This window comes from Plasmodium vivax, chromosome 9 (assembly GCF_000002415.2).
Source record: "Plasmodium vivax chromosome 9, whole genome shotgun sequence".
Lineage (NCBI taxonomy): Eukaryota > Apicomplexa > Aconoidasida > Haemosporida > Plasmodiidae > Plasmodium > Plasmodium vivax.
The window spans coordinates 1,845,740-1,857,492 of record NC_009914.1 but is presented as its reverse complement, the minus strand read 5'-3'; the positions used below and the strand labels follow the sequence as shown (position 1 = coordinate 1,857,492).

At 46.4% G+C, this 11,753-nt stretch overlaps 1 protein-coding gene across 1 annotated transcript; it reads left to right on the top strand.

Moving 5' to 3' along the window:
- Positions 1 to 1,247: 1,247 nt before the first annotated feature.
- Positions 1,248 to 11,354, top strand: PVX_092945 (hypothetical protein, conserved; the record flags this gene model as incomplete). The annotated part of the gene is made up of 3 exons (XM_001615531.1): positions 1,248 to 10,546; positions 10,711 to 10,927; positions 11,037 to 11,354. The coding sequence occupies 3 exons, from the start codon at positions 1,248 to 1,250 to the stop codon at positions 11,352 to 11,354; spliced, it is 9,834 nt and encodes a 3,277-aa protein (XP_001615581.1).
- Positions 11,355 to 11,753: the final 399 nt, after the last annotated feature.

Sequence of the window (11,753 nt, the reverse complement as noted above, 5' to 3'; positions counted from 1 at the left end):
ATTTTGCAAAATTCTGCTTAGTTACATTTTCGTGCATTCCATCATGCTTATAGTTCCCCGTATTTATTTGTATTTACTCACATTTAATTAAATATTAACGAAAGAAAAACCGTTGTCGCGGTATCCCATGCACGCACACACCGTTGCAGAACCTGCATCCCACAAAAATATTGTGGTGGGGGTGTAAAACAGCTACACATTTGCTCACCTTTCATTTTAAAAAAATTCCTGCGTGTTCGTCAACATTTTGTTGTCATTCCTCCTTATTTGTTATTTTCATTTCTTGGTGTTTTTCGCAATTTTTTTTTGCTGTTTCTGCGTACCATCGCGCGTTTTATTTCATTTTTTCCACACCCATAGTGAACACCCCGTCAAAAAGAGGGCACCTTTCACATCGCGAAACGATACACCATTTTTGCATGGGTAATTTCGTGACAACGATCAGCACACATAGGAATGGCCACTCTACCCGCACGAGTGTGAGAGAAAAATTGAGGAAAACGAAAAGGAGCGAAAAAAGAAAGGGAAAGGAAAGAAAAAGAAAGAAAAGGAAAGAAAAAGAAAAGCTAAACATCTGCACCTGCACATGTTCGAAGGATAGCAATTAAACGCACGCAGTTCCTTCACGTGTACACATTTATGCCTGCACATGCGTTAACTAACAATACAAACAAGGTGTCTAAAATGAATAAGCCAGCACCACCCCTAGGAACGCGCATTCACTTTTTAACCTACCCATGTTTCACCCCCTCGATGAATGAGAACAAATCGCGTAGTGTGCTTTGCAGCAGAGATAGACACCCATAGACCAGCTGCCGGTTTGATAGGTACACCTAACATGTGCCTCCAATCGATTCAGCATTTATAAGTAGATCTACGCACACGCGTGAGGGGGAGATATATGTGCTCTCGTGAGAGCTTCTTGCCCCCTCTTGAATGCTCTATGAACGGGAGAAATGTCTGCGTAACTAGCGCAACGTAGTACAACACAGTACAGTAGCGTGTGCCTCCCCACCTCCACAAATGCCTTCCTTCCACGCATATATCCATTTCGCCACACATTTCCACCTTGCACATTTGTGCAAGACCCACCTTTTCAATCCTCCCCTTCGCTTCCCTCGCTTGCTCCCCCTTTTTTTTTTTTTTTTTTTTTTAAATAAAAAATGAGAAAAGGGAAACCGAGGCATGTGCCAATGTTTCTACGAGGGGAAAATAAAAAAATATTTTTTACATTTTTTTCATATTTTATGTCAAAAAATGAGTTAGATATCATCTTTGAGCATTACGATATCGGATTAATTGTTCTCACCAAAATTCACAACATAAGAAAAAAATATGAAGATGAAAAAAACAGCATGCAGAACGATGACAATAAGCTGGACAAGGAAGATGCGGAGTCGTTTGAAGAAAAAGTTAGAGCCTTTTTCCTGAACTATAAGATGGACCCTCCACATGGCCAAAATGATGATACAGAGAATGGGAACAATAATGGCCATAAAAACGATGGAAGGGATGTCCTTAATGACCAAACGGATAGGCAGAACTCGAACAAATCAGGCGTTAGGAAGAGCAATTCCTTTCAACCCACTGCAAAAACAAAGGGGACAAAACGAGAAGGCGATAATAGCAAACTTCACAATGTACCGGAAGGAGCGCCTCAAAAAGTCGACCAGCGGGATAACCACAGCGTTGTGCAGAATGACAAACAGAGTATCACCCAAAACGCAGATACTAATCGAACTGTACAGACCAATCCCCACGAAATAACCCGCAACGAAGTTACCAACATAAGTACATTAAAATCAGAAGGAACCACTGGCAATCATGATATGTGCCCAAGAAATATAAAATTAAAGGTGGAAGAATGCGATGGTGAAAATGAGCCCAGAGACAGAGAGCACCCGGAACAGGTAGATAACACCAGCATGAGCAGTCACAGCACAATGAGCTCAAATGAGAACCCTTCCCGTAATCTGAACAACTCAAATTGTGCGAGCCATAACCTGATGGAAACGAAAAAAAGAAATGCACAAGAAATGGGAAAGCTCATCAAAATAGAGGCAAGTGGTGAAGAGAAAGATAAGGGACAAACGAGGACAGGTCAAATGAGCCAAATTATTCACACAGAGCAGCGCCCACAGAAGAAAAAACAAACACGAGGATCTAAACACGCAGAGAGGAGGAAGGAAAGGAAACGGGGGAAGCAACGCGTGGCGGTAGAGGTGAAAAGGGAACTTGTGCGAAATGAAGCGGACCCAAATGGGGAACACCCAAACGGGGAGCACCCAAATAACACAAACAATCACCACCGCGGCGAGAAGGCAAAACCCAGGAGAGAGCCGGATGACACCATTTTCCCCGCACGAAAGAAAAACGAAAGTTATAAAAAATTCAGCAAAAGAATCAACAGAAAAAAAATAAACGAGTTTGTAGACTACCCAGACGAACACTGCTTTTACATCACAGATCTGTGCAAAAAGGGAACCATGCTATCGCTCAAGAGGAACCAATTAACCAACCAGCATAGAGATAAATATAAATTTTCCTTTTACCCGAAATTTATAACCCCTCTAGGCACCAACCAGTACCTCCCATTTAGTAGGGAAGTACAGCCATTAAGCAATATGTGCATGAAGCTGAACTTATTTAAGCAGCTAAATGAAAAACCCCTCACCCCAGGCACCCTTAATGAAGTAGGTAACCCCCAGAATGGTAAAGAAAAAAGACCACCCAATTCGTGTGCCTCACTTAACGAATATGACATTTTACAAAGCTGCTACCAAGTAGATGAAAGTCACATGTCCAATCACACCTACACCCTCGATAACGTCGAAAATGTGGTCTATAACACGTGTGATTGCTCAACCTTCATGAATTTACAAAAAATTGCTTTCGACTTGAACGAGGGGGACATCCCAGCTGTCGGGGGGAATGTGGGCAACCCGAGCGAGACACGCCTCCTCAGCTTTAACAGCATGGAGGGGGATAACGCGAAGGGAGTTATCCAAAAGGACGACGGACGCAGAGGGGACGCCCCCCCGAAGGGAAGCTACGAGCAGCCTACAGCAACGAATAGTAGAAGTGACGAACGTGCTGCAGCCAATGGCAGAGGTGACGAACGTGCTGCAGCCAATGGCAGAGGTGACGAACGTGGTGCAACCAATGGCAGAGGCAACCACCGCGCCACCGCCAAAAGCAGAAGCGATGCATGCAAAAAATTAAAAAACGACCAGCACAATTTCCAGAATAAAAACCCACAGCAAGGGGGGAGTGTCGCCAAAGGGAAACCCGCTAATGGGGAGACACACAAAGAAGCAACAGAACAGATCAGCACGATGAACCATTTAACCGATCTTGTAAAACGCGAACCGACACTCCCCACCACCGATCGTCACCACAAAATGTACAACGAGGCAGATTGCATTTTATGCTCAATTGATCCCAGTGGCGTGGCAACCCCTGAACACAGGAAGGAACATTTCTTGAATATGAGCTCCCACTTGGAAGACAACATCGCGGGCGGCAGCAGCTACGCAAATGGTGCTTACCCAGCATACCAAGCATACCCGGGATATGCAGCATACCCAGCGTACCAAGCGTACACAGCATACCAAGCATTCCCACAACACTCAACATACCCACAATGCGCAACATACCCACAATGCGCAACATACCCACAATACGAAACATACGCAACATGCCCAGCATACCCCCCGTACTCACCGCTCACTCTCAATTCAAATCTTCAAGGAAGCCCCACGATAAGCAGCCACCTGAGCAGCAACAACGTGGAGAATTATTTCCCCAGCGCAGATGGCACAAACTGTAGGATTAGAAATATAAGTTTCAACCCAAATGGCAGCCTCTCAGCAGGTGTCTACAACAACCCTTTGGGAACTCCCCCCCATGACAGCATACTCCCCATGAGTAGTAACAATTATACCCTTAACAGAAACAGCATAAGTATATTCTCCGACGGGAACATCCTCACGGATAACCCCCTTCCAAACAGCAATTTAAATTTTAGCTGCCTCAAAAGTGACTTATTTAATACAAGAAAAAGTTTCTCTCATAATAATTATTATCACCATTTAAATCCATACTACATTTTCAACCATAGTAATGACCCGGACATGACCCTCCACAATTATTACAGCAATGGTTACGCCAGAATGAACAACCGAAGCAGTAGTTACACTGGTGGAAGAATAACCAACGGCGCTCTCCTCTTCGCAGATAGGGAATACATAAACATGTTTGCAAAAAATTACACGAAAAGGAGTTTCCTCGATAGGAATCCTTCCAACCAAGACACCTCATCGGGGATATGTAACCACAACTTCGCCCCGTTCATGTGTAACCAAAACGGCCATTTGAACCACCAGATAAGCAGCATAAACAATATGTTGCATACCAATCAGTACACCGACAGTCACAGTGGAAGCACCCCGCATAGAGACAAAAACGAAGGCAACTCTCACAAGCTATCACTCACAAACCGTAACCAACTACTCAGTATCAATCCATTTGGCACATCAACACCTGGGGAGTGTTTCCGCAACACCAGTCCAATCAACTTGGAGAACCAGCCTCCCCTTTCTGCCAACATTTTAATCGTCCAAAATGCACATGGAGGGCAAGTAAAAAAAATGCAGTACCTGCTAACCGATTCGTCAAACGGGCAGATTTGCCCACTTACAGATGGCTTGTCGGTGTTGGATGGCCCGGCAAGCCTCCAGGACGTTGCTGTGCATTATCTCACCGATGAGTTACCCGTTAGAAAGGGGAGTGGCGGTGCAGTGCGCAGTTCTAGCAACGGTGCTGGAGGAGGGCCCCCCAAAATAGTCAAACACGAAATAGAAGACACACACGCGGACGCAGCCCCGGGGGCAGAAAAAGCGAGCCCAGATAACCCCATCGAAGGTAGGCACTCAACTGCGCAAGGAGGAAGCCCCAACAATAACGAGGAAGCCACGCAGGTGGTCCCAAACAGCCACCCATCTCTCACAGAAACAGGTTATCCAGATATTCGCGCAGCCAATAGCGAGGAAGGGCATCAAAACGAAGGCCCAACTTATGCCTTGGCAAATAAATCGCACAGGGGAGAAAACAAAGAGACAGGAATTGCGGGGGATCTAACCTGCGTAGAGGAAGGCCGAGCGAATTTCCCCCACGACGATAAAACAATGAGGAGGTATAGCAACACGCCAAACTTGGCAAAGCATGAGAAGGCGGATTTGCTCTGGGTGGGCATGGGCGAAGTGAGCAGACAGGGAGCCGAATTAGAGGGCGCACCCGGCCACATGTTTCGCCCGGACGCCGATCAGGAGGAGCAGCAGCAACCGCGGCAATCGCAACCGCAACCGCAGCGGCATCACTACCACCACCAATCGCAACAGCCGAACCCGCCCCCCGCGGAGGACCCCCACTTTTCGGCGAACGCGCAACAAGGACATCTCAACGGGGGGGGAAACACCTTCCTGTCCGCGTCAAACCAGGGAGAGTGCCATAATTCGGAAGGCCCCATTATTCCACTCTACACGCATCAGCAAAACGACGCAGGGAAAGAAAATAAAACACACAGCAGCAACGGCGAAGTAATTATGTACCCAACCCCGTACTATGTGAATTTCCTCCCCCACCCGATAAAAAGCGAACCCCTTTTTGATGGCCAAAATGTGTATAGCCAAATGAGAGAAGAAAATAAGAATGCGCCAAACTACCATTTTGAGGGAAATAACTACACAATTTACCCTAACAAGACGGACGAGGTGCTCCTTGAAAGCACCCCAGAAAGTATAATTGCCTACATGAATGAACCCTCACCATGGTTGCAACTACATAAGAAGGACCAACCGAATGAGTCCCTTTTCTTCAACTCCAATGAACAAAGAAGCGACACCAGCTATGCCCTAAACCACGTAAATTATTTCCACCTGCAAAATGGGCACTACAATGAGGAAGACAAATACGGTAGAGTTAAAGACATTAACAAAGTGCTCGTTCAAAATAGTGAAAATTACGTTTTAACAAAGCAGGAAACTTACAGGGATGCCCCTCCTAAGAATGTACAATTGCAATCACATGGTGTGAATGACTTTCCACTTTCGATGAAGAATGATGGACTGGGCGACTGCGTGATGGAGGGAAATGTGAATATGGACATCATAAGGGACGAGCTGAACAACAGCGGCGGTAGCACCCTCAGCAGAAGCACGCCCAGCAGTGCGCCTAACAGAATGGACGCGGTTAACACGATTAACCCCGTCAGAAGTGGGAACAACATGAGCATCCACCCCAACAGCGTTGTGGACAAAAGGACAAACCGAAGTGAACCCCCAGCTGATAACTTCCACCCCCCACGGGGCGAAAACACATTTGTGAACAGCTACTTGGTGGATTCCCATTTCAACACGCCACAACAGTTGCAGTATTACACAGAAGGTCATATGATGCCCACAAACTTCCCACCCCTGAATGCTCATTATGCGCAAAATAAATTCCTCTGTTTGAAGAACAAAGATCAATTTGAACCTGGCAACATGGCACCGGTGCCACACACCTCACAGGACAATTACGACGATAGGATTAACGCCAATGTTGAAGATCTAAGCGTTGTCCATCCCTACCGCGTGATGGAAACGCGGAACAATGTTCAGCATAGCTATATGCCCTACGATTCTAACTACTACTTTGAAGGGCTGAACCCAAATTCCTCCTGCTATGGTGGCAATGTAGACAGCCTGAACCCATTTAACGATGACCAGCTAAATGCTTCATACAGCAACTGTTACTTAAGCAGGTATAATGTGGACAATCATTATGGCGATCCCAATGAACGGAACATGTATGAGCAGGGCCTACTTAACCAATTTAGGAGCACCCATGGGGGATCCCCCTTCCCCTTTTACAACCCATTAAGTGCGTACGCAGAAGGGGGAGTCGCTAAACATGGGTTCGCCTACAGACATGTAAACGAGAGCGCAAACATTAATGCGAACAGCGGTCAGCACGCCAATCAGCACACCAATCAGCACTCTAGCATAATCCTGCACAGCGGAAGCGCGCGGCGCGTGGGGGAAACCCCCGACGACCCTGGCCGCAACCCGGACTCCTTCGACCACCACGATGAAGCGAAAGCTGATGGCGCAAATAACAACGGGAGTGCACGAAGCAGTACCCGGAACGGAAACAACATCCCCAACAGCAACATTAATGACGGCGGCACGATCATCCAAACACCCACCCTTTTCAACCACGAGATTAACAACCTATATAGCCAAGCCAACATGGAAAACACACAAAATATTAGCGAAAACGACCCTGCATATGCGCAAACGCCAGGAAGTGACAGCTTTAACAGAACAAATGAAAAATACCAGCCATCACAGATAGGTACAAATAACAACCTATACGGCAGCATCCAAAGCGACCTTACTAAAAACAATTCCCTATGCGACTTCTTGCCGAGCGAAAATAATGACCGTTACGAAATGATTGCCAGCTTAACCCCTAGAGAGTCACCCAACTGTTACCTTATTCCTACGAGTAGCAGAAAACATCTGAGCAGCTTCAATTCGAATGCCACCGCTGAACTGGTGAGTCTTAACAACAGCGCAGATGTGTTCAACGTTCGCACGACAGATGATTTAACAAATATTTTTGCCAACAATGGAGAGCAAGTCAAATGGGACCACCTCTTAGATCACACCATCCCCACCCACCATGATCACGTCATCCCCACGTACCATAACCCCACCGTGTACAATTTCCATCACAATTGTGGTGGCCAAAACGGGGTGGACAGTAGAACCCATATGCAGAACCCACCACCTTATAACCATTTGGCTAGCTTAAATGACATCCTCCCAAGCAGTCTCAATAAGGTTGTAAGAAACTGCAGTAACGGGATGACGCACCAAAGCAACAGCAACAGTCGATACACAAATAGCGCGAACAACTACAACCAGTGTAGTGCTTGCAAAAGCATACCAGCAACCAATTTGAGCTTAGCAAAAATGCAAAATGGAAGTATAGAAAAAGACAGCCCCCCCAGTGACGCCCCCCGCTTCACCAACCGCAGACATGCCCACACGGGTGATGACAACAGGACGGATAAGCGGCCAAACCAGTTGTGCAGCTACCCAACGAGTGAAAATAGCGTTGCCATCGTAAAACAGGAAAATGACTTCTCTACAGATGGAGCTAGAAATGGAGATGCATCAAATGACACACAGGTGTGGGGCCCCCAAAACGCCGCATGCCTATATGGTACACAAAATAACCCCCTCCAACAGATCATAAGCCATTTCAACCCATATAATGACGGCTACAACGGTATGCACCCCGTAAATTATCGCCCCAACTTCCCCAATGGGGAAAATTACCACCCATATGTTGCTGCCCACAATTTTAACCTAATGAACGGCCATGATGAAAACAACGCCGAGGGTTCTAACAACCCATTTTTGTGTATGAACAAAGGTCCCACGTCTGAACAAGCCAACAGCGCCATTACATACGAAATGACTAGCGAAGTGAACCCCCATGCAAGCACTACAAAGAAGAGCGATTACAACATCATCTGGTATAATCTACCTAATGGGGTGCAAGTAAAAAAGGAAATATTCTCAAACGATTTAGAAGACACCACACCTTTTGGCAGCTACCCAAGTGGGTACCATCAATCATTTGACCCAAATGGGGGGAAGCGAAACACCCCACTGAATTGTAACCATCGCGTAAATTCTTCCAATCTTCGTGCGGTCAACTCGTGTGAGAGCGCTTACGATGCCACATCAAATCAGCTCCTAAACTACAAACACCAACCGTGTAATAATATGAACAACTTAAATGCACTGGGGAACAATTTGATGAACATCATTGGGTTCAACAAGATGTGCAAACTGCGAGACGATTTATACTGCATGACAAATTTGAGAGAGCAGAAAGGGAAAAATGGAACACCCTCAAGTTATCCACTCAACGGGGAGTGTAACAACACAGATGGGAATAACCCCATTGCCACAACCTGTATGAGCGATCTAAACAAATTGATCACTTCGAAGGAGGAGAGGACGGAAAATGTAAATTTCCTGCTGCCCTGCATAAGTAGAAGTAACAACCCAAACGGCACCGACAAGTTAAGCCCCTTTTTTGGTAACACGGTTGTCGGTAGAAACTGCCTGAACAATAACAACCGCTTAGTGCAGCAGCAAAACGCCTTGTGCAATATGTTAGGCAATGGAGGCACTCTTCTCGGGGGAGAAAACGTTGACAACGACCCGACGAACCTGAATCGCCTGAATCGCTTGAATCGCTTGAATCGCTTGAATCACCTGAATCGTCTGAGGAATAATAATTATAATACCTACATGTATTTGTTTTATTTGTATAAGCAAATCGAAAACGGCAATCATGTCAGCAGTAGAAATGTAGCTGATGGCACGAATAGCGGCAGCGGAAATGTATATGTCCGTAAAAACCTAATGGATCTGAACAAACTACACCCCCCCTTGTGTAAGAGTAGCACCCCAGATGGCACTAACGCGGGGTGCGAAAAGTGCGCTAATGAGGGACCCCGAAATGGCCAGAAAACTCGCATCCAACAAAGCGGTGAGACACAACCCAAAGATGCATTCCAAAATGTTCCCTCACAAAATACAAACCAAGACAGAACAGACCAAAACAGAACAAACCAAAACAGAACAAACCATTACAGAGAAACACAAAAACCTTTTAACAACAGACCTCTGGAGGCAGACTCAGTCAGAAATGGGAGCAACGAAATAAACAGGTACATCGCAAATTACCAAAACCAACTCAACTGCATTAACAGCCTTAAGGATAACTTGCTCAACTGTAATGTGTATAACGTAGGCGTTCCCAGTAAAAGTTACCCACAAAATTATCCTATACATTTAATGAACTGCAACGTGATGAGTGGCAACACGGTAAGTGGCACCCCCCTAAGTGGCAGCCCTATTGGTAGCACCCCCCCAGGTGGCAATTCCCTTTACCTAAATGTTTTAAAAAATGTTCTGCCTCCCCAGCATAGTAATCTTAGTGAGCAACATTTGACTGAAAAGAATAAGCTCCTATTAACTGAAGAGAGCAAAGACCACATAGGCAGTAACATTAACCTGGCTTCTAACCAACTGAAGAACATCCTCCACAGTGACGGCAGAACCCCCAATGCTGCCAGCCCCGTCCACATCCCGCTCATAAATTATTACAATCTGCAGTTGTTGCTCAACTACCTGAGGGAAAAGCAGATCTACAACTCGATGAACCAAGCCGCTGCACAGGTTGGCACGGATATGAGGGGCAAAAAGGGCCATGGCGGCGATGTGACTGCCAGAACGAACGGTACCGCGAACACCAACGGGAACGACTACGACGGTAAGAACAGCGGTGACGGGAAAAGCACCCACAAGGACGGTGCGAAGGATGCTGGGAAGACGAATGCCAAAGGGGGGAACGCCAAAAATCCGAGGAAGCACAGCTATTCCATATCCTCCGTGGGGTTCAGCAACAGAAGCAAGAGGTAGGTCCAGGGCGCCCCTCGCTGCCAACACATATGTGTATGCATATATAGCCGCACATATACACATATATGTGCGTGTTAACCCCCATGGCAAGCGCCGCCGCAGCGCGCGAACCCTTTTCGCGGGGGAACCCTCCCTAACACACAACCCTCACCCCACGCAGATGGACCATTTGCCCCTCTTACGTCTGCTGCAACAGCGCCCTCTGCAGATTCAAGCTCACGTGCAATTTCAAGTTTCTGCAATTCAACCAGGATTATAACACGTTTAACACGCCATGCGCTGTATACAACTGCTACAAAAATATTATGAACAAGCATAATTACTTTACCTCCACATTGTGCCCACAACAGACGTACCTATCCAAGCACTCAGCGCAGGTATGCGATGGCACGCACAGCAGTGCACACATACATATGTGCCTTTTTTTTGCACTTACATGTGCGCACACCTTTTTCATACTCACATGTGCGTGCTTCCCCCCCGCAGGAGCACGAAACCATTTTCAACGTCTACTGGCACCTGCTGAACAAGGAAAAGTATCAGTACATACAAAACATTATCCTCTTCCTGGACAGCAATTTATATACGCGAGCCGTGTGGTTACTAAAAAAGGGCTACAGCATGGACGACTTCCAAGTCCAGAAGGCGGAAAGGAAATTGATAAAGTTGATGCTCCTAGTTTTCAAATTTACCCATGACTATAAAAATGACAGTGGGAAGTACGAGCATATTAAGTCCTTTCTGTATTCCCTCAAGAGCAGCCACATCAATTTTGAGCTCATGAATCGCTTCCTCTTCTACTGAGCGCGCCGGCGGATACGCTCCAGCGGATGCGCCGATGTGTATGCCTATGTCTGCCTGTGCATGTGTGTATACATATGCCTATCTATGTGCTGTATACCTATCCACTTTTATGCCTATTTGTGCGCGCCCGCTTTTTACAAATTTGTACACTAGACATGGCGCCTCCCCAACAGCAACCACCCTCCCCCCACCATAAGCACATCAAAATGTTTGCTACAAAATTACCCTCGCGAAAACCTACTGCGTGCACCTTCGCTCGACGGGCATACCGAATGCGACACGCGAAACATGCCTCCTTCCTTCCACACGTTGTGTTTTTCCCCCCCTTAAAATATATGTACATATCCTCACGTATGTGCACGTTTACCAATGCCTATCCCATGCTCACACAGTTTATGT